General features: G+C 45.7%; 2 protein-coding genes across 3 annotated transcripts; one reads left to right on the top strand and one right to left on the bottom strand.

Moving 5' to 3' along the window:
- Positions 1–15,950: 15,950 nt before the first annotated feature.
- Positions 15,951–17,478, bottom strand: LOC146670910 (uncharacterized). The gene has a single exon (XM_085405036.1). It carries the CDS (start codon positions 17,229–17,231, stop codon positions 15,951–15,953), a length of 1,281 nt encoding a protein of 426 aa, XP_085261162.1. The 5' UTR covers positions 17,232–17,478.
- Positions 17,479–19,068: 1,590 nt separating this feature from the next.
- LOC146670909 (putative C-type lectin domain family 20 member A) lies at positions 19,069–22,845 on the top strand. Of its 2 annotated transcripts, XM_085405090.1 has the most exons (6): positions 19,069–19,177; positions 19,719–19,814; positions 20,090–20,476; positions 21,052–21,372; positions 21,480–21,571; positions 21,822–22,845. In XM_085405090.1, exons 2-6 carry the CDS (start codon positions 19,778–19,780, stop codon positions 21,969–21,971), a joined length of 987 nt encoding a protein of 328 aa, XP_085261216.1. In that variant the 5' UTR covers positions 19,069–19,177; positions 19,719–19,777; the 3' UTR covers positions 21,972–22,845. The 2 variants fall into 2 exon arrangements, with proteins under 2 accessions (XP_085261216.1, XP_085261215.1); XM_085405089.1 differs by lacking the exons at positions 19,069–19,177; positions 19,719–19,814 and having other exon boundaries at positions 20,050–20,476.
- The last annotated feature ends 661 nt before the right edge of the window (positions 22,846–23,506 follow it).

The raw sequence follows: 23,506 nt of genomic DNA, 5'->3' as shown, positions 1-23,506 counted from the left end.
CCAGCCAAACACCTTCAAACAGTGGAAAACATGTCATCTGAGCCAGAGAATGAACATGAAGTACTGAACCAATGTGAACAACTACCCGACCAAGAGGAAAATTATGTCGAGGAGCCATCAGTGGAGGAACCTGTTCCTGCACCTGTTCCAGACAAACACAGCAGGACCTGTGAGCAAGAGCATCAGCGACCGAGAAGAGAGCGCAAGCCACCAAAGATCTTCACATATGATCGGCTTGGTTCACCAGCTTGTTATAACCTGAGAACACCATCACATCATACACACTTCATGGTTCCACGGACTGTTCAGGCATACTGCCACTGATAACTGTTTGGACTTGAGTGAAAAGAAACATTGTGATCACACACGAAACACATTACTGAACAGAGACAATGTACTTACACTCCACACCAACCATAAGGAAATGGACTGTTTAACACAGAATTCATATTCAAAGTGACTTTTGGACATTGAACTGATTCATATTGTGCTTGCAGCTTAACAGACACATCCAAAGCACACCACATGGCTACGGCCACTTGTATCACTCTCATGGACATTTGTCAAAGGAGAGAGTGACTGCTTTGACAAGCTGCACTAAAATGACTTTGTTCTCAAGCCAGCAGCAGACTGTGTTAATGTAACTGCATGGACACTGTAATTCATACAGACTGTATGAGAACACTGAAAGACTTTGGGTAATAACCCACACTAAAGAATGTATGAAAAGAGTTCCAGCTTGTGAAACTATTTTTGTAGAGTACATATAAGGTGCAAGAAACAGTTATAGTATGCAATGGTTTATTGTATGTGGTTTTGGTGATATTAATGGTCATAACTCCACGTTTGTGCTAAATGTTAAACATTTGGATGTTGAGGACAACATCTATTCTGAGGGGGAGTATGTGGTGGATCATAAATTTGATTAGTTTTGAAGTTGTACATCTCTGTTCCTTACATTTCATGTCATGCCCTTATTAATGTTTTATTTGTTGCTTTGACTGTTTTCGAATAGAATATGCAGTGGGAATATAGAAGGAGATAAGTAGTGAAAGTTTTGCCTGGGTTGATTGTGCGTCGATCCATTGTTAATGCCTCAGGGCTCCAGTAGGTGGGTTCGCGCGCTTCCTCCTTCACTCAATACAGACGAGTGAGAGTGAGAGCTGCGTGTCTGTGCCGTTCTTTCACCTCTCCTCACTATTTCCCCTGTTTAAGGTAACTGTCATGCACAAATCTGTATAAATGTGTGTTACTGTTGATTATTACATTGTTATCATTGTTCATTGTAGTGAAAGATGTGAATTGCAGACTATTTTGCTGAGAAGTTCCAGTTAATCTCTGTTGCTGCGTATGCTAGTTTTCGCTATTACTCCGCCATATTGTGTGAAGATTTTTCTGTTACGATCTGTATAAGTTAACTACTGAAAGACATGCAGTACTTAAAGTATTATTTCATTGCTGTGAAAAGTTAGTGACTGTGTCAGCTAACATGTGCGAGTTAAAAAGATGTTTTTGTCTAATGCTACAGTTCATGTTATCTAAAGTATTCTCATCAGCTAATGCAGCGAACAATAGTGACTTAGTTTGGATACAGTTGTCCTGAGACTGAGTGCATCCATAAGAATATTGTTTTGGTTGTATTGCTTCTGAAACTCAATACAGACGAGTGAGAGTGAGAGCTGCGTGTCTGTGCCGTTCTTTCACCTCTCCTCACTATTTCCCCTGTTTAAGGGCACAACACAAAGACCAAAGTCGCTCATATACTGTTTGATTATATTTGTGGACTGCCAATTGCGCTGAGTTCCTGTTGTGTTGAGCCTATCCATGTCTTCATTTAGTCCAAGGTTGAGGTCGCCTCCAAGAACAAGTGTGCCATCTAAGTGTTCAGAGAGTGCACTGAAAAAACCATGAAAGAATGAGGGATCATCAACATTTGGACCATATACACTTGCAATACATAGCTTTTTATCACGTATAGATAGTTTAATGATTAAGAATCTGCCCTCTGGATCTATAACTGTATCGAGTACTGTGAAATTAATATTTTTATGTATTAAAATTGCTACTCCCCTTTGTCTAGAATTATAACAAGCTGAGAACACATTGGGAAACTCAGGTGTTTTAAGTTCATTCGAACCTCTAAGAGGTCTGTGGGTCTCTTGTAAAAGGACAATGAAGGAAATTTCCGTCCCGGGTTTCCTCCGTGGCGTGAGCGATAAGCAGAGTTTTGTCCTTTCCTTATAATACTCCTAATTATTCAAAGTAACACTCAGGTATGCCGTTCAGCTGGGTTAGTTACGACGTCGGGAGCAGTTAGGAGAACAAAGTGACAGAAACTGTTCAGGTTGCTCTCCCACAATCAACTCAAAGGTTTATTAAGTATACAACAGCTTATATAGAGGAAAAAGGTTCGTGTGTCAGCATGTTCTCAGTTCAAACCGGTACAGACCAAATAAGGAAACGTCTTCCTGCCTCCTGAGCAAAGAAGTATCCTTTGTGTAGTTTATCTCTTCAGTTACAATTTATGATCATCCCAGCAAAATACACTCCTAGACATAGAATACAGAGTTCTTTCATTAGTGAATTCTGAAACAAACCACCTGGCCTTTAACAAGCTCTTTTCTAGGAGATAAAGAAGGGAGGATGGGAGTAAGGAAGTGATCTCTGTGGTGTTTTCGACCTTGAGGTACCATCCTGTGATTCTTACACATTAATTCTTGGGTCACAGAGAAAGAGAAAAACAACTAGTAAATGGGCCTTATTGAGTAACAGTTTTCCTGTATAATATCACTATAAAACAATATCCTGTAAATGCTACCATGGTATCAAAATATCACAACAGACAACATCAGCCTGTAGTTTTTTGAGTTGGTTAAATATTTTTAACCTCTTTTCTCTGGAGCCAGCTCCATTTATATTCCATGTAATGAACCTCAGTGTACCCATAGATGTTTGTGTATAACTAGGGATGTATGCTGTGTGCGTCGCTTAGACAGGTGGAGAGAATACGTCACTTGTTCATAAATAAAGAGAAGGAGAGAGAGAAAAAATGTGTGGCGAGATGCTCCCTGAGTCTGACTATGTGTTTGCATATTTACTAATATGAGTAGGCTTGGCTTAAGTGTGTGTATCCTAAACGACTGTGTGCGCTGTCTGACTGATGTAAATGTGCTGCCGTTGAGTGCATGGTATGTGTTGTATGTGTCGAAATAAAGGATGTTTGTGGATGGGTGTCGAAGCAGGTGATCGAGGCAGTGAAAGGAATAAAGAAAGAAACCAAGGACAGGGGTGAGCAGCATAAAACCAAGAGGGGGAAAAGAGAGGAGAAAAAAAAACAAGAAGAAAAAAACAAAACAAAACGTAAACATTCCAATTAAATCACTGACGGAGAGTGACGGTGTTAATTCTGCTATGAAATCACACTTTAAGATGCGATTTGATACTGGTAAGTTAAACAGATGTTAATGCAAGTTAGTGTGAGTGGATAGGGAAAGGGTGTAGCTGATTCTTATCTGGTGTGAGGTTAATACAGCCACGGAGTGATGTTGGGGTCGCGGTGGAGCTGTCCGTCCACGTACAGCCGGTCCACAGCGATGACAGCGCGTGAGCCCTTCAGGATGAAGCCGCGTCGGATTGGGAAGAGGACCCTGCGTCGTTCCGAGATCTCTTTGGGGAACTGGTCGTTCACGCTGAAGTCCGTTCCTTTTAATTCCCTGCCGCGGTTTTTCACATGTTGCTTTTGTTTGAAGTGGCCGAATTTGGCCACGATAGGACGTGGTCTCCCGGCCGTAGCCCGAATGGGGCCGAGGCGATGTACCGGATCGAAGACGATGTTCTTCACAGTGTCCTCCGGCAGCTTCAGGTGGGTTTTGATGAAGCTTTTTACCGTGGTCTCCGCGTCCTCTCCAGCGGCTTCTGGAATACCAGAAAATACCAGATTATCACGCATGCTACGAGCTTGTAGATCGATAACTGTTTCTTTTATTTTTTTATTTTCTCTATTGAGCTGGGTAACATTATCTGTGAGACATTTCACCGACTCCCTTAGCGTGGCATTTTCAGCAGCAAGCGTTTCCACCTGCTGCTGGCTGTACTCCAGGGATTCTCGCAAGCATTTAAATTCTCGGTGAAGAATCTCCACCAAGGACAGCCTTGCGTCGAAACTGGACAATCGCTTGTCGATTGACTCCAGTATGTCGGCAATATCTTTGCCGGCTGGCGATGTTGAGCTGGGGGAATCTGCCGGGCGTTGTCTTTTCGACGACGGCGTCTCAGGTTTGGCCGGGGAAGCTGCACACTGGGCCTTCTTCATCACGAGATCCTGAAAGCACTGATCGATGTAATCTTGGAGAGTCTCTAAACTCTCCCCATTGTTCTCCAGGGTGTTGGAGATTATTTAGACAAATATTGTTAGTTATAAGACAATTGATACATGTATTTGGTAATACTGAAGCTTAAATGAATTTGTTCAAATCTAAACTACCATTTGCTTTAATTTTCCACCAAAATCTCCGGCGTCTGACGTCAGTTACAACATGAGTCGCTTACCTTGTCCGTCACTTACCTCCAGGCACCATCAGGCATAATTCTAAAGTGGCACAATACACCTGTATGAAAAAGATATAGGTCAGTGTGGTGGGGGTGTGGGATCTGTGGACCAGTGGATTCAGGGTGACGTGTTGTGGGAGGCTGGCTGGCACAACTGGGTCCTATCATCATGCATCCAATATTCTTGCAGTAGTTACCTGAGGGACCCGAGGAGGAGACCACTAGCTGAGCGTGGGTCATACTTGCTACAGTCTCATTTAAAGCATATATATACTATTTGTATCAAAAAACAAACAAACAATAGCAGCGTGCATGTATATTCTTAATCACATTCACAGTGTTGATGAATGTTGATAGCCCACTTGCCCTTCTTTGAGACCCCATCAGATGCTTTTAATCATCATCATCGTTTATTTATATAGCACTTTAAAAACACACAAGGCTCACCAAAGTGCTGAACAATAGAAACATAATAGATACCATAAGAATAATAAATACGATAAAATAATAAACATAGATACAAGTCAGTTAACCACTGAGTCAAAAACCAGTGAATAAAAATGCGTTTTCAATCTGGATTTAAAAACCAGCACTGATGTCGATTGCCTAATGTGAAGAGGAAGATTATTCCAAAGCTTAGAGGCCACGATAGAGAACGCTCGGTCTCCTCTCAGTTTCAGCCGTGATTTGGGGACTGAGAGCAACAGCTGCTCAGCTGACCGGAGCGAACGAGTGGGGACATAGGGCTTCAGCAAATCAGACAAATATGCAGGTGCCAGACCATTTAAAGATTTAAAAACCAATAAAAGAACTTTAAAATGAATCCTAAATTCAATTGGAAGCCAGTGCAGGGAGGCCAGAAGCGGAGTAATGTGCTCAAATTTCCTTTTACCAGATAAAAACCGTGCCGCAGCATTCTGTACTAGTTGCAGGCGTGTCAGAGTGCCCAGTCCAACCCCTTTTAAAAGGGAGTTGCAATAATCCAAGCGTGAGGTTATAAAAGCATGGATAACAGTCTCCAAGTCACGCCTTGAAAGAAAAGGTTTAACCTTCGACAGACGCCTGAGTTGATAGAATGACGATTTCACCACCCCATTAACATGGCCATCAAAGGTAAGTGCAGAGTCGATGTTTAACCCAAGATTGGTAATCGAGCTCTTCAGGTGAGGGGTCAGAGCAGCAAGGTCAACATCAGGGATATCAGAGGAACGATTCGGGCCGAACAGAATTGATTCCGTTTTACGTTCATTAAAATTTAAAAAGTTTTGAGCCATCCATGACTTAACATCACTAAGGCAATCTAGCAGGAGTCTAATTGAGATGGATGTCTGGAGTTTTGATCTCCTCCATACCTGCTTCATGCCCTGGAGGACGGGGCTGTGGCTCCCCACACCCTCTAGCAGATCTTTACATGAAGGAACCTTTTAAAAAGGAAGCGCGTCCATGCTCACAGGTGTACACACGGGTGATCACACCCACAAACTACACCCTTTTTGGCTCCTACCTCAAAGCACACTGTGTTCTGTTGATCTTATGTGCTGCACAATAATGTTTAACATTTAGTATTTACTGTCATATTCCCATAGATCATTGTGATGTTGTTTATTCTATTACTCTCGTTTTCTTCTGCTTGTTTTCTTTTATCTTTCTCAACAGGTGATCCAGGTGATCGATATATGTATTTTTTTTTCTGCTTATTCTGTTGGTTTTTGTTTTTTGCCCTTCTCCTCCGTCCCTCTTCTCAGCTGTTTTTCTTTCCCTCTTTCTTTCTCCCCTTATTTCCCGCAGTCAAGTCTGTCCCGTATTCAGCAAGTGAAAATAAAATAAACAATAAAAGGTGAATCCAATAGACCATTACGGCAAGGCTGGGATGGTCAATTTGGTAAAGTAAATCCGTTGGGCATCTTTCTTCGCCTTTAGACAATAATTCTGATGGCAAAAGAGCCAAACGGGACAGGCAAAAAAAAAAAAAAGGAAAAGAAAAAGGAGTCTAATTGGGGAGCTATCAGAATGACTGAAAGGAAAATAAAGCTGGCAGTCATCAGCATACAGATGAAATGAAACTTTGTGTTTACGAAAGATTGCACCCAGTGGCAGGAGATACAATGTAAACAGTAATGGCCCAAGAATAGATCCCTGTGGTACACCCCATGGCAGAGGGGCCACAGAGGACGATGACGAGCCCAACTTAACACAGAAGCTCCTGTTTGAGAGGTATGATTTTATCCACAGGAGTGCCAAGCCAGAAATGCCCACACAATGCTGTAATCGAGAGATCAGCAGGTCGTGATCCACTGTGTCAAATGCAGCAGTCAGATCTAGTAGTATAAGCACTACATGTTTACCACAGTCCGTCGCTACCAGAATATCGTTCATAACCTTTATGAGAGCTGTCTCTGTGCTATGAAATGGCTTAAAGCCGGACTGAAAAACTTCAAATATTTGAGAGTTGTTTAGGTAATCCATCAGCTGAGTGTGAACAACCTTTTCCAAGATCTTACTCAGAAAAGGAAGTTTAGAGATGGGTCTAAAGTTTGACATTACTGAAACATCTGAGCCTGGCTTCTTAAGTAAGGGGTGAATAACTGCATGCTTAAACCCGCTTGGTACTTGACCCGACAAGAGGCTGGTATTAATTAGGTTCAGAATATGTGGTCCAACAGTAGGAAACACTGTTTTTAGAAAAAGGGGATGAGCGACATCATTCGGAGAACCACACGGGTTAGCAGTTAACACAAGCTTCTCTAGTTCAGGTAGAACAATTGGTTGGAAAGCAATAAGCAAATTTAAACCGGGAACATGCACAGCCGGGCCAACAGAAGATAAAGTGGAGGGTCTCAAACAATGTTCCCTCTAATTTTTCACGTGTCTGAGCGAACACATAAACTCCCTGAGCAATCCCTTGGACCACTGTGAGCGACATCAGACGTGTGCACTGTGGTGACGCCAGCATCGAATCCATCCAAGTTACATGGTTTATTAAAATCAAATCAAATTACAGCATTTACATTTATGTTACACTACTTTTATTAACTACTTTAGCCCACTTACAATGAAAATGTAAAAAAAATCTAGTCATTGACATGTTAAGTCTATTGGAAGTAAAAATAACTTGAACTCCAATTTCAAAAACACAACTTTCTGTCATGGTTCGTTGTGTGGCAGGCAGGAGAAGGACCCAAGATGCAGACTCACAGACACGGGGATAAACTTAAACACAGCTTTAATGCTGGCATGGCAGAACGTAGGAAATACAAAACTAAACTGGGAAAACTAAATACAAAGCTCGCCAAGAAACACAGGGAGGAACACACACAACATGAGGGAGAACACGACGCCGAACAGAGGGAGACTCAGACAGAAATACACAGAGGGTAAACGAGGAAAGTGGGCACACACGGGGAACACAGGTGACACTGATAATCATAACGAGACAGGGCGGGGTGAACTGAACATGACATGTAGAGGCACAGAGGTTCTGACAGGAGGAGAGAGAGCACGGGGAAAACACAGACATAACGGGCTGGGGAAACATGAAACAATCACAAAGGGAGACGAGGGCTCATCAATACATAGAGGGCACACAGGGGGGAGAGAGCCATGAAGGGAAAACACTTAGGGAACAACACAACAGGGCAACTCAGAAGACATGGCCTAAATAAGGAACGAAATACAAAAATACAAGGAACTAAGAATACTGGGCCCACATGGCCCAGGACCATGACACCACCCCCCCCTAAAGGGCTGGCTCCCGACAGCCCAAACCCGAGAAACAAAAACAAAAACAGAAAACAACCCACCCAGGGCGGGAGGCGGGGGACCAGGACGGAGGGACCAGAACGGGAAACAAAATAAACAACAGAAAACACGGGAGCACATGACCATAGTCAAAATAAAGTTCAGGGGGCCGACCCAGAGCCCACAGGCACCAGAGTTCACGGGTCACACGGTCGGGGGGCCGACCAGGCAGGTGGCACAGGTGGCAGAGCTGGTCCGGAGGCCGGCCGCGCGGAAGGCAGCGGCGGCGGCGAAGGAGACGACGGAGCAGTTCAGGGGGCCGGCCGCGCGGAAGGCAGCGGCGGCGGCGAAGGAGACGACGGAGCAGTTCAGGAGGCCGGCCGCGCGGAAGGCAGCGGTGGCGGCGAAGGAGACGACGGAGCAGTTCAGGGGGCCGGCCGCGCGGAAGGCAGCGGCGGCGGCGAAGGAGACGACGGAGCAGTTCAGGGGGCCGGCCGCGCGCAAGGCAGCGGCGGCAGCTCTCCAGTGTCAGGCGTACTGGCCGAGGCCCGGTGGGCACAGGACCAGTCGAGGCGGGACCAGGCGAAGCACAGGCTGAGGCTGCAGCGGACGAAGGCTCTGAGGCTGCAGCGGACGAAGGCTCTGAGGCTGCAGCGGACGAAGGCTCTGAGGCTGCAGCGGACGAAGGCTCTGAGGCTGCAGCGGACGAAGGCTCTGAGGCTGCAGCGGACGAAGGCTCTGAGGCTGGGCCAGACGAGGACGAAGACTCTGAGGCTGGGCCAGACGAGGACGAAGACTCTGAGGCTGGGCCAGACGAGGACGAAGACTCAGAGGCTGGCCCAGGCGTAGCAGAAGCACAGGCAGAGGCTGGCCCAGGCGTAGCAGAAGCACAGGCAGAGGCTGGCCCAGGCGTAGCAGAAGCACAGGCAGAGGCTGGCCCAGGCGTAGCAGAAGCACAGGCAGATGCAGCCGGACCAGGCGACGACGAGGCGGTCGCAGGTGGTGGCTGGACAGGCTCCTCGGGCCCTCCAGCTGATGCGGCGTGAGGCTGAACGGGCCCCTCGGACCCTCCAGCGGAGACAGGAGGCTGAACGGGCCCCTCGGACCCTCCAGCGGAGACAGGAGGCTGAACGGGCCCCTCGGACCCTCCAGCTGACGAGGCATGAGGCTGGACGGGCCCCTCGGACCCTCCAGCTGACGAGGCATGAGGCTGAACGGGCCCCTCGGACCCTCCAGCGGAGACAGGAGGCTGAACGGGCCCCTCGGACCCTCCAGCTGACGAGGCATGAGGCTGAACGGGCCCCTCGGACCCTCCAGCGGAGACAGGAGGCTGAACGGGCCCCTCGGACCCTCCAGCTGACGCGGCATGAGGCTGGTGCGGTTCTCCTGAACCCCCAGCTGACGAGGTAGATGGCGGCGTGGGAGCCGCGGAGTCCTGGATGAGCTCATCCGAGCTCCCAGCAGGAGCTGATGCAGAGCCAGAGAGATTTGAGACCCCTGGCTGGATGTTAAGCTGACCAGCGGACCGTACTGCTATCGGGGACTGGGCTACAGGAGCTACTGGGGCCTGCGCTACAGGCGGCACTGGAGCTACTGGGACCTGCGCTACAGGCGGCACTGGAGCTACTGGGGCCTGCGCTACAGGCGGCACTGGAGCTACTGGGGCCTGCGCTACAGGCGGCACTGGAGCTACTGGGGCCTGCGCTACAGGCGGCACTGGAGCTACTGGGGCCTGCGCTACAGGCGGCACTGGAGCTACTGGGGCCTGCGCTACAGGCGGCACTGGAGCTACTGGGGCCTGCACCGGGGGTGACACTGGAGCTACTGGAGACTGAACTGGGGGTGACACTGGAGACCCAGGTGACACTGGTGTACTGGGGTGAAGGCAGCGAGGATGCAGTCTCTCTCTTAAGGGAGGATCGAATGATTTAGCGATAAATCTTGACGGGAAAAGATGCCGATGCTGAAAATACCAGGCAGCGGGGGCTTCCAGGAGGGTAGCCGACTGAGCTGTGAAGGGCTGCGAGGGAGCTAACTGAACTGAGGGTGGCTGCGAGGGAGCTAACTGAACTGAGGGTGGCTGCGAGGGAGCTAACTGAACTGAGGGTGGCTGCGAGGGAGCTAACTGAACTGAGGGTGGCTGCGAGGGTGCTAACTGAACTGAGGGTGGCTGCGAGGGTGCTAACTGAACTGAGGGTGGCTGCGCAGGCGATAAGCAGCTCGCTTTGACCTCCGCCACACAAGACACAGCTCCTGAATGAACAGTCATAATGTCTGGAAAAGACACAGCGTCCTCACTCACCACAGCAGGTGAATTAGGAGTCCGAATGTCCGGCTGTGGGGTGGTGCGACGGCGGCGTGAACGCCGTTCCTTCTTGACTGCAGCTCCCGATGAACCAGACAACGGCGCTTCATGCGCGCCGGGCGGCGTCGCAGAGGCTGGTGAACTGGGTGCTGATGGAGCGGTAGATGAGAGTTCCTGGAAGCTCAGGGGACCCCCGAGAGCCAGGCGGGTTCCCCGGAAGATCTCCTCATAGTCAGGAGCTAGCCACGGCTTCCACCGGAGCTCTTCATCCAGTTGATCGCATGCTGCACGCTGCCGCTCCTCCAGGTCGAAATCCATGACCTCCCCCGCATCCTCGTGTGGCTCGTTGGAGGGCGAAACATGCCGTAGCGCGGGGCGACGGCGACGCGAACGCCGCTTCCTCTTTGAGGTGGTCGTGGATGAAACTTCGATTTCTGTGGCGACCGGCTCCTCGTCTTCTGACCACATCCGTGCCAGATAGGAAGCGGAGGACGGGTAGGTCGGTCGAGGCGGTGAGGGTGAACGACTGAGCTGTGACAGCGAAGTGGAAGCCGGCGAGTAGAGGGACGGCGCCAGCGTAGAGGAGTGTGGTGCCGTGGCGAACCTCAGCATGCCGACTTGTATGCTCACAGCAGGCGGAGGGGAGGCTGCGCGGCCACGGGGCTGTGGTGACGCAGTCCGCACACCGGACCGCTGATGCTGCCGAGGGCAGGCTGGGAGGATGGTGCGGAGGAAGTCCGAGATCAGAGGGGGTAGCGCCTCCCATAACCAGGGAAAAACCGTGACGCTAGTCCCCAACGAGGAAAGTAACTCCTCCCTCTCCTCCTCACTAGAGCTTCGGCTCCACTGGTAACACAACGACTCCACCGCTTGTATTACGTCTCTGCCAGGAGTCGCTGGGTCCATATTGTGGTCGTGTTCTTCTGTCATGGTTCGTTGTGTGGCAGGCAGGAGAAGGACCCAAGATGCAGACTCACAGACACGGGGATAAACTTAAACACAGCTTTAATGCTGGCATGGCAGAACGTAGGAAATACAAAACTAAACTGGGAAAACTAAATACAAAGCTCGCCAAGAAACACAGGGAGGAACACACACAACATGAGGGAGAACACGACGCCGAACAGAGGGAGACTCAGACAGAAATACACAGAGGGTAAACGAGGAAAGTGGGCACACACGGGGAACACAGGTGACACTGATAATCATAACGAGACAGGGCGGGGTGAACTGAACATGACATGTAGAGGCACAGAGGTTCTGACAGGAGGAGAGAGAGCACGGGGAAAACACAGACATAACGGGCTGGGGAAACATGAAACAATCACAAAGGGAGACGAGGGCTCATCAATACATAGAGGGCACACAGGGGGGAGAGAGCCATGAAGGGAAAACACTTAGGGAACAACACAACAGGGCAACTCAGAAGACATGGCCTAAATAAGGAACGAAATACAAAAATACAAGGAACTAAGAATACTGGGCCCACATGGCCCAGGACCATGACACTTTCTTTCTTTTTATAAAGCTCTGACTTGTATTATGAGTCTGTGGTCTGGGAGAGAGTCCTGTAACTCTCTGTCTGCAAAATACAGTATATAATGACCAATGCTGGGCAATTAATTATTGTGGATCAGGGAAATTATTTTACTGCTATTGGTAAATAATCATCATCATTACCATTGCATTAATAATATAATTTACAGTATTGATATTGTATTCAGAGGTTTAAACATCTGGACCAATGGTTGTTTGTACTCTCCTTCCTCAATATGTGAACCTCAAAATTTGGGGGCTTCATCTGGTGGTTGAGGAGGGAGAGAGTTGGAGGTGTAGACGGAGAAATTCGGTGGTCTGAGGTGGTCGGACGGGCAGACATGAGTGCCAGTGGTCGAAGTGAGTGGGCATAAGCCGGCTTATCCAAAGGTAAGGCACTACCTGTTGAATTATTTCCAAAGTGTGCCAAATTGGACATGATAAAATTTAAGTCTACTCACTGAAATTACTGGTAGATGTCTGCTTTGATTTTGATGAGAATCTCATGACAGTACTGAGGATTTAAAGCAGTTGGACTGCTGAAAATGATTGAATGCGGTTGGACCGCTAAACGGATTTAATACGGTTGGACCGTGGAAAGCAGTTGAACTGCTCAATGATTTTAGTATGTTAGGGAATTTGGTTATTTTTTGGTTATAAGGTTGGACCTGCTTCAGTCTTACACTTTCTTGGGTGTTTTACTGTTGTTCCAAAGTATTATAAATTACTCAAGAACGCCAGTTGGACTGGTTAGAAGCGCATAGCTCCACATCCTGCCAGACGCTGTTCCTCTTTCTTGCAGAGACAAACATGACCAACTTCTCACCTATAAATGATTCTCTCTAACTGAGTGTGTGTGTGTGTCGTCCTCAAATGCTCTCTCAATTCACCCGTTGCACTTCTGACCTTTCACCAGAACAGAGGCTCGTCCTCACATGTAATCCTCAAAATAACCTGCACTTAGACTACTTTCGGTTTCAGTTCTGCAAAGCCTGCAACTTCCTGTCAGCCTGCAACTTAGTCTTTCTGAAAGACACACACACTGTTTAAACCTCTGAATACAATATCAATACTGTAAATTTTATTATTAATGCAATGGTAATGATGATGATTATTTACCAATAGCAGTAAAATAATTTCCCTGATCCACACTCCCTCTCTCGACCTATGGAACACCAGAGGTCGCAATACATTGTGTCCTCGCTCTGACCCTCTCTAGCCGTCCTCTCCTCAGCAAATCAGACAACCTCATGTCATCTAATTGGTCCAGTAATAAACACCAGCTCCCACTCGAGAACACTCCATGCGTAAGATTAGGTTTTCTCGGTCCCTCTCTTGTGGTCCATCAGGCCTCGGGCCTCCAGGATCCTCACCCCCCTGTGGTCGCCAAAATCTTCTGCAAAGGAAACAAAACACCTTTTCCTGCACCTCCCTAACTTATCATATTTGGGACTCTGTAATCAAAAGCCTTATCCTAATTATCTTCTTAACTTATTGACTTGTATTTATATATCCTTCAACGTTACTCATCACTTTAAAACTCTTAAACGTCTGGTTGCTCGCTCTATTTTCCCTTATCTGATCATCAACATCCTGTACACGAACTGTCGCTGCTGCACGGGCCTCTACTCTAATCTAAAGTCACCTTTTTAACAAGAAAATCATTATAAATGCCTATTCTACTCAAAGATCCAAAAGAAAACAACCACTTTAATCAATTAAGTTTAAGCATATAAGCAATTACTCATGCATAGGCCTACATTTCATCATAACTAAACGCTGCCTAAAAACAACTCCTGTGTGTTAACACTAACTTCATTTTAAAACCTCACATTTCCTATGTTATAACCTGTTTTTTAATATAGCCTTTTTATTTCATTTTGCTTATTCTAATGTAACAATACCTTCTAATTCTAGTTTATCAGACCTAACCAAAATATATGCTTTCCTTCCTTTGGTCCTTCTTTAAGTTCAGTTAAAAGCTAAATTAATTTGAGGCCTTTTGCCTGGAATCAATACTTTCATGTGTGTTTCTGGACTCTGTGTCTGTAAGCGTGTGCAATCCTTCAATAACTCATATCATCCTCACAGTAGATTGGCCAATCATAGCGCTAGCCAAAGGCTCGTGACCCCCAAGAGACGAATTGAGCCACAACTCCTTTAAAGGCACAAAATGCAATATGTATAAAAATCATTTCTACTTATAAGCTATCCCCTTTATCCTAAAAATAAATCTATGTAATATCTGTATGTAACATTATACATTATAACCACTTCTTCTAGAAATCAAAAAAGAAATCAAACCTTTTCTACTCCTACAACCTTCACCAATGTTCCCCAAAGCATATCTTTTTGTCAACTTGTCCCACAATTTCCCTCTAAGATTTGTACACAGCTTTAAAACACTGGCATTGTATCTTCTAAACAGGATTCAGTTCACTTTAATCCTTTAACCTTAACATAAAAATAACAATTTCTGCTTCACCATATCTAATGACCAAAAACCCCAAAAAATCCTAAAATGATCCTAAATTATTAAACAATTAAATTATTAAACCTTAAATTCCCCCCTTATTTTGACACATTTCATGTGTTTTTGCTCACAGGCGGAGAGTGCTTTCGAGCGTTTTTCCTTATAAAATGCAGTTTTTACCGTTTCTTCCCGCAGTAAATATAAACAACGATAGTATTCAGGAAGAAAACCAAACATTGCATTTCTTTTTATCACAACTCTGGTTTTACGTGGCCTTTCAACACAATTTAAAAACTGGTATAAAGTCCAAACTTTTTCCGTCAATTGCTCCGTCTGTCCTGCTCACATCTCCAATAGTTGTACATGTTGTCATTAACGTGGCTTCACTCCACATCAGCCACGCCGCTTTGCCAGCTAAAACGCCGGTGTCGGCACATAAGGTATGGCAAGCCATTAGTGCCAAAATTCGCCACTTTCCTAACCCGTTTGGTTAAGAAATGGCGTAAAAAACGCCGTTTAATTATTCAAAACGCCGAAAAAAACGGCGTTCTGTTCCGACAAACGCCGCTTTTTCCGCCACTCGGATGGCGCCCTGAACGCACCATCTGAGTGACGTAAAAAGCGGCGTTCAAAGACAGACGGAAACGCCGTTTTTTACGCTACTCGGCACAAAACGCCGTTTTTATGCATCTTTGAACGGCGTTTTTTACGGCGTTCTCTGCCAGCTGCAACGGCGTTTAAAACGGCGTTTTATTGAAATTATGCAGGGCACTCCCCATGGTTCCCTCCTCCAATTACTTTCAACTTATTTCACCCAATCAAAGAAGAGGAAGTGCAGACCACACTAATGCATCACCGATTCACCTTGCTGCTAAGCGATTGCCTATTCAGTACCAGTGCTTGTCACAGTATTCACTTGTATTATAATCCCACTATGCATTTTGATGTGTTTAAGGCATGATCGAGCAAACAAACGACAGAATACTTTTTCTGAAACCTTAACTGTGTTACCTGTTATGGCAGCTAACTGAGCCTCTTTCTTATTTTCCTCTTTACTTTTCTTAACCTTTCTTAACCATCTTTTCTTTGCAGAGATGGTGCGCAGCGGGACTGCTTCCGGGTACCGCGTTGCATAATCCACCAGGACTAACACAAAGCGGTAGCCGCGTGCACTCCGGTGAAACGGCCCGATGAGGTCCATGCCAATGCGTTCGAACGGGACCTCTATGAGTGGAAGCGGACGCAAAGACGCTTTTGGTATGGCCGGCAGATTAACAAGTTGGCAGTCCGGGCAGGACGCGCACCAGCAGCGCACATCCGCTCGGATGCCCAGCCAATAAAATCGGGCCGTTATTCGCTCCAGAGTTTTTTCGTATCCCATATGCCCTGCCATAGGGTTATAATGAGCCGCCTGGAAAATCGTTTCCCGTGAACCAAACTTTGGTGCACGAGGGTCTGCATGCAGCCCGTGTCCACCAAAGCATGGCGTATACCCCCTCGAGTCCTTACCGGAATGCTGTATGTCCCTCCCGGACCGGGAGAGGGCGCTGGGGCACCGGCAACGCGGAACACCTGCCCCACCTCCATCAGAGGACAGTCCCTCCTCAGGTGTCCCGGCTGTCCGCACTTCCAGCACTCCTGCCCCGGCGTCTGTGCTGCTCTCCGTGGCTCAGGGGCAGCGCTGCTTAGGTCCGGTCCCTGGGAAGGCACAAACGCAGCAAAAGGATTAGTGGGGCTCAACGCCAGCGTCCGCTCTGCCTGCCCTGGCACAGGCATCCGGTGCCTCGGTGCCGGCACCGGGGCTTGTCTGTTCGGCCTCCGGCCGCTGTCCCCGGGCTCCCCCGCTCTAGCGGCAAGGTGGTCCTCCGCCAACGTCACCGCCACCTCCAGACTCGCGGGACGGTGGCACCTGACCCATCTCGCCGTCTCTGCAGGCAGCCCCTCCACGAACTGCTCCAGCACCACTTTGCCCACCAGCAGCGTCTCGCCTTCTGACGATCCCGGCTGCAGCCAGCGTACGGCCGCGTCATGCAGCTTCCGGGCCCAAGCAAACGGCCGATCCGCCACGGCCAGCCGACAGGCCCGGAATCGCCGGCGATGATCTTCAGCGGTGAGCCCCAACCTGTCCACCACCGCCCGGCTCACGTCCTGGAAGCTGCCCCTCGAAGCCGGCGGCAGACCCAGGGCCGCCGTCCGAGCCTCCCCTGACAACAGAGGAAGCAAACGCGGAGCCCACTCCGCCTGCGGCCACTGGCAGGCCTCCGCCGTGGCACGAAAAGTCTCCAGAAAAACCTGGGGGTCGTCCCCGTCCCCCATCCGGGGCACCGCCACCGACAGCGGTGGGGGCTTCGGCGGGGCAGCGGCGCCAACCAGTCGCTCCAGAACCAGAGTCTGCCAGTCCGTCTGCTCCTGCAGCGCAGCCAGGTGGGCCCGCAGGGCCGCTGCCTGGTCGTGGCTCATCTTTGCCATCTCCGCCAGCATCTGCGCCAAATACTGCAAAGGCTGGGCGGGCGGCGCAGCCTGCGGGTCGGACATCCCCACACCGGCAGGCTCCTGGGTTTCGGCACCACTTGTGGAGTATACCAGGCCCAAGCACACACACACGCAGATCCGTATTGCCAAGGACCACATTTATTGATGTTTACACAGCAGACAATATGACGCACAGACTGACAGTTCTCGATCCCAGCTGATGTGTGTCTCTTTTCCCTTAGCGCTCTTCCACTCCTCTCCGCCTCACTATATAAAGGGAAGGAAAACCACCATCAGTCCAAAATCGCCATCAGCTGTTCTTACCAGCACCGCCCCGTCGAGCTCACTGCACCACTCCTCCCCTGCAGCCGCGCCCCGGACCACACCTCCGCCACACACATAACCTCAGAGGATTGCAAAAGAACATGATCCTCTGCATTCACTACAGAATTAATGGTATTATACAGAACACGAGGGTTATGTGAATTAACAGAAATAAGTTGTGAAAAATAGGTCTTTACTGCCCTCTGATAAGCTTTCCAGCTCGTCTTAAGAGCTTCCAGAGAGATGTACAGTCTGTCCTTTTTCCATCATCTTTCACATCTCCTACATTCTCTTCTAATGGCTCGAGTAAAATCGGTTAGAGCTGGCCTTGGGTTTACACTGCCTGAGTCTTACAGGTGCAGCAACATCAAGGGCAGATTTACAAACAGAGTCCAGATGAGATAGTAATCCATCTGCGGAGGACGACTCAGAGGGACTGGACACAAGTTGTTGAAATAGTGTTGAAAAATGCTCAGCAGTATCTGAGCCGAAGGCACGATAACACTGCGTAGGTGCAGCCCGTTTAACAACAGGACTAAGAGGACAGGACTTTTATATCAGCAGGCACACCTCTATCAGTCTTTCTCTTCCACTATCTAGCCATGATGCTGTAAAAGTATATGTATGAGTATATGTAACATCAAAAAACTATTCACACTTTGAGCAAGGGGATGGTTGTAACACTTTTAAAACATATGTCATAAAACACCCCAGCCCTGGAAGTCATTGTTTCACTAACTGCATAGTGGGTTAAAATTAGCAGGCCATCACAGTTTGTCTAAGAAACTAAAAATTAATATACTGTTAAGTCATAATTTTTTATCTGCAGTTGTGTAACAGTTTAGTTCTTTCGTCAAAATAAATTTTTTCCCAATGAAATCAACATGCAGTTGCTTGTAGCCATGACAACCAGCATGTGAAATCAGGAATGAAAGTGAGTAAACACTTAAATGATAATATTACTCCTATATCATGCCTGATTGGTGTGATTGGTGATGTTACAACTCTCTCCGCGTTACAACCATACGTCCCCCCTACAGAAAATAAAACACGAACTAGAAAAGATATAAAGCAGCCATGCACATGCAATATAATCTGAATTATTATTCCAGCTGCCACAAGCAGACAAGATTTTCAAAAAAAGGGTGAACTGAGATTTTATTTGACATGAGTTTAGCGGTAGCACTATCTAAACAGGGTTCAACATGGTTTTGGAGATAAAAACAGATGTCATGACTGCGCTTTCAAATGTGGGTTTCAAGTGGGATCTATTTATTTAAATATTGGCCTTACCTAAAGGGGGATATATTTTCCTAAACAAATTGATTTGGTTGACTTAATTCCTTTACCTTCCCCAGATACCTTGAAAATTCAAATTCAATTAAATAAATAAAACAAAAAGATTACCAAGAGGACCCTACAGAGAGTCTATACTGCTCCTCTTGGCAAAACAATTGTGTTCAACAAAGGTTGCAGATGATGATTCTTCTTGCTAAAACTGCCAGACAGGGTGGGTTCAGGGGGGGAAAAAGAGTACAAACATTTTTTCACCATTTCACTCCTGTGACATGCATTTAAAGTGGCCGGAATAATGCTTAAAGTATTCAAATGTAATTCAAAAACTACCTGGCTCATTCTCCACCTCTTCGTGTCATCCCTTTCTAGGACAGAAGGCACATGGTAATATAAACATAGTTCCAAACACATGACAAGGGACGAGGCTTGAAGTGTGTTTCAGCTGTTTGCTAGATGCTGGAGCTCACATATTTGACTTATTCCAGGTAAGTATAAATGTAACAAACATCAGAGGTCTTCTGTGGGCTTTTTGATAATATGTAATTGTGTAATGTTCATTTAATGTTATGTTTACATCTCGCTGGAGTCTGATGTTTGCATCAGCTTACATAGATGTCTTGCCTCCTTCCTGCTGGCCCACACTGCTGTTGTGGAGTGCAGCCCTCCACAACAATGTGGAAGTTTGGGGAAATTAATTTCCCACCAACTTCCTATTACATTATTAATTGGCATTAATTAATCTTGTAGTGAATAGTTGTATTTATGGAGAAAAAAGTATAGAAAGTAATAAGTGGAATGCAGATTTTCTTAAATGTAATATTTCCATTTGATGTCGCTACCAGTCAGAGGGAATTATTTCTGTTTATTTATAATTTAACTTCACCTACTGTGTGTTATTTAGAAGAAAAAAATTACTTTTAAAATGAAGTTTTACTGCCAGCTTTCATTGATTTCATTTAAAGTTTATCATTTAATGAGTAATGTCTGTGGTCTTGTATCTTGCTCTAAACGCTTTTTCTGCCACAGAAACTCACCAACAAACACTTATCAACTCATTGTATAAGTGAACCATCCAACAGCACATCATGAAACAGAATGCAGTGCTGATGACGGTCCTGTCAGGTCAGTGTGAATCATTTATTTCCAAAATTCTATGAAATAAACATTTGTTAAAAATGGGTTAGTACATCAATGAGTAACTTTTGTTGAGGTCTAAAGTGTGAAACAAAGTCTTTGTTCATTATTATACAAGCCTCTCCTAATTTTGCCACTATGAACCAACATTAACAAACTACTATATAATGTCTCATATTCAATAGTTTATGAGGATCCAGAAAATGTCTGATTTGCATTTGTCATGAAATGCTTCAAAGTGAGTTTCTTTATTCTTACCACAGGACTGTGTTTCCTGCCTGCCTGTTTTCCTCGACTCTACATACTTGTTTCACAGGCAAAAGACTGGAGCAGCGCTAAACAGTTCTGTAGGAATAAGTACACTGACCTGGCCTGTGTGCATAATGAGAAAGACCTGGCAATGGTCAATAAACTTACAAAGGGACTTTTAAGCGTTTGGATTGGACTCCAGCCTGACACTGAAGCATGGAGGTGGTCTCTGGAATACCAGAATTACTATGTTGAAGGAGGGGCTGAGTTCAGAATGTGGGCTAGTAATGAACCCAATGTTGGTCCAGGATACTACAAAGCATGTGTGGCAATGCTCCCAAGTGGGGAATGGGCAGATCAGGCGTGCGATGTCACATACCCATTCATCTGCTACTACAAAAGTAATGAAAAACAGTTATGTCATTATTAAGACTTTAGCTTTAACATATTCCATGTTGTTTTATTAATAGTTACTCTGATCTTTCATTTATAAGGTTTGTTCAAGGATTTTACAACCTTTAGTTTTGTAGAGGAAGGAATGAGGATTTAAGAGATTGAAGAGAAGATCCTACTAAGGATGGAGGAATTAGTCCTTATTACTAAATCTTTTATCAGAATAAAATCTGGTCAGAAAAATGACATTACACTTCATTTAAATTACAAAAAAAGTTACCATATTACTATATCAGGTTCTCCTGTGTTTGCAATAAACAAATAAATAAATAAATAATCTATTTGTATATATTTAGTAACCAGATTATTTCAACATGAATGCTACATATCTTGTAGTTACCAGTCCAATCTGTTGTATTAGACTACTACCAAAACATCTGTACGTATATGTCTGTGACAGGGAACGCAGTTATTTTCCCAAATACCAAGAGTCCAAAAAAACCAAACACATTTACATGCTACACAACTATTATACAGATATTGATATATTCTTGGAGACTGACTGAATGAAACATATTTCCAGACACATCGAGCTTCATCTATGTGAATGTGAGTGAGACCTGGAAGAACGCTCAGAGCTACTGCAGAGTGAAGCACACAGATCTGGCCAGTGTGAGGAACCAGTCTGAGAATGAACAGCTGAAGATGATGTTGAACAATTCCCCCACGTGGATCGGTCTTTATAGAAATGCATGGATGTGGTCAGATGGGAGCGCATATTCATTCCCCAACTGGGCTCCCAACAAGCCACTGAGTGAAGACAACTACTCCTGTGGCACCACATATTTAGAGAAGTGGCACAACAGTGCATGTAATGGCTACAATTACTTCCTCTGTTACACTGGTGAGCTATCATTTGTTTTGGCTACAATTTAACATTTACAGAAATTCTTGTACAATCTTTTATTCTGCAGTGTAATTCTTATGATAACACAGCATTTTGTATAACAGATGTCAAGGACCAGAGACTGTTGAAGGTGGAGCTGAAGACAACAGATGCCTCTGTGGACATGGAGGTGCTGCAGAATGACATCTTGGAAAAGGTAACTAACTAGTTAAAATAGAATAGCATTTTATATCAACAAACCAAAGCAGACAAAACAAACAAGCAAACAAAAGATGGATCCTCATATTTTTTCCCCACTAGCAGCAGCCTTAAGTAATGTATCAGTCAACATAATATCAAAACTTCTGTCACTCTCCCACAACTGATTGTGAAATTGTTAATGGATATTTACTGATAAACAGCTGTTAAAAAATGCACTGTGTGAGAATAATAAATATGTTTCCCAGTTCAATCAGAGGCTGATGGAGAACGGTCTGAGTGAATTCACGCTGAGATGGGTGAAGCAGCTTGATGGAAACATCTTCCACAAAAAGGAACAAGAGGAGGAGAAAGAGGAGACTGAAGAGGAGATCTGTGCTGTCACACTGACACTTTGATTTTCCAGCAGCCAACTTCAGTTAACTGTGGTGTGTCCTATCTCTCTGTCCTGTTCACTGAAAAAAATAACCTACATCGGTTGCAAGCAATAAAGTTATGTTTAGTCAGCCTTAATTTTCTTTTTTATAACTCAACACTTTTATATGTTAAATGAACATGATTTTGATGTTTTTTGTTCCTGTAAAGTCTTTACAGCTATCTCATGATAATGTAACACAAAATGGTTGTTTATGATTATACTTTTTTATGTTGAGAGTATGTAGGTTTTTTATGAGAGGGAAGACAAATACGCTCCAATTATAACTTTTAACAGTTTATTAGCAAAATGGTTAGAATTAGTTTTACATGGCGCCATGGACCTCCTCTCTCTGGCTCAGAGACAAAAGGCTGCCACACCCAGGAATTTATGGCCATGTTTCCTCTAGCGCAGTCAGGCTTAAAGTTTGTACCTTCTGGTGCCTTCACTAGTGAGACACCCTGTCAGGTTTATATTGTTGATTGTCATTTATGCTTAGAAATATTTAACCATATATGCTTAGAGGTGTATAATCGATTGTGTAGTGATAGGATGTGTGATCCTTAGGAGTCTGCAAAGACTTCGTGTGCATTCCAGAGTGCTCTGGCATTCACACCCACACCCTGGGAGCATGGGAGAGGTCGTACCTTGTTTTATTGTTTTATGGTAGGATAAACATAGCTATATCAGTTTTAGTCTAAGTGCCTTTTGTTTAGATGAACTGCTGGACTTCCAGGCCAGCAGGTTTAGGGAAGTTGTTTATTGCGCCACACTCTGACCACACACACACACACACACACACACACACACACACACACACACACACACACACACACACACACACACACACACACACATACTTACACAACGCACAGGCAAGGTACTCTTTGTGTGTATGTATACGTCATATGTTAATGAACCTATGTATTTTCATGTAACCACAATAAAAGGAGTGTTACAGGGAACCTGTCTGATGGAGGTCAAGTGGGTGGAACGACACTTGGCTCCAGGCAGGCCTCCCTCATGCATGAGTAACACAAAGAACTTTGCCTACTTGTGTCTTGCTTTTGCTGTGTAGTAAATTGTCTTGAACGATCCAGCGAATAGGTTTATGCTACAAACCTATCACTCCCCCTCCCCCTCAAATTCTTAGAGAAGGGGGCTCCTCTCTGTTTATGTCTGTTAGTATCTGATTATAGCAATCTACTTCTAATACCACTCTACAATTCTTACTGTGTGTCATAAAGCAGCGGTCCCCAACCTTTATTGCGCCACGGACCGGTTTATGCCCGACAATATTTTCACGGACCGGCCTTTAAGGTGTCGCGGATAAATACAACAAAATAAAACTAGTACCGGTACCGAAAAAAAGAAGATTTATTCATAACACACGTGAAAAGACCCAGGAAAACCGAGTTAACGATAAAAACGATAACAAAATAACGCTGAAAACCGATAAAAACCCTGAAAACCATACATTTCACACCTGAGCCTCAACTCTCGTGGCCCAGTACCAAA

Source organism: Rhamphochromis longiceps, linkage group LG4 (assembly GCF_057381845.1).
Source record: "Rhamphochromis longiceps isolate RC_006_pf linkage group LG4, R_longiceps_female_GT1.1, whole genome shotgun sequence".
Taxonomy (NCBI): Eukaryota; Metazoa; Chordata; class Actinopteri; order Cichliformes; family Cichlidae; genus Rhamphochromis; species Rhamphochromis longiceps.
Note: the sequence above shows the minus strand (reverse complement) of the source record. Positions and strands in the feature narration are given on the sequence as shown.

Bases quoted from the DNA above. Each gene is read 5' to 3' on its own strand.
- LOC146670910 (XM_085405036.1), bottom strand. From the start codon at position 17,231: ATGTGGTCCTTGGCAATACGGATCTGCGTGTGTGTGTGCTTGGGCCTG.
- LOC146670909 (XM_085405089.1), top strand. From the start codon at position 20,050: ATGAAATGCTTCAAAGTGAGTTTCTTTATTCTTACCACAGGACTGTGT. The intron at 21,373-21,479 runs GTGAGCTATCAT...TTTGTATAACAG, and splicing joins TTACTTCCTCTGTTACACTG to ATGTCAAGGACCAGAGACTG. The intron at 21,572-21,821 runs GTAACTAACTAG...TATGTTTCCCAG, and splicing joins AGAATGACATCTTGGAAAAG to TTCAATCAGAGGCTGATGGA.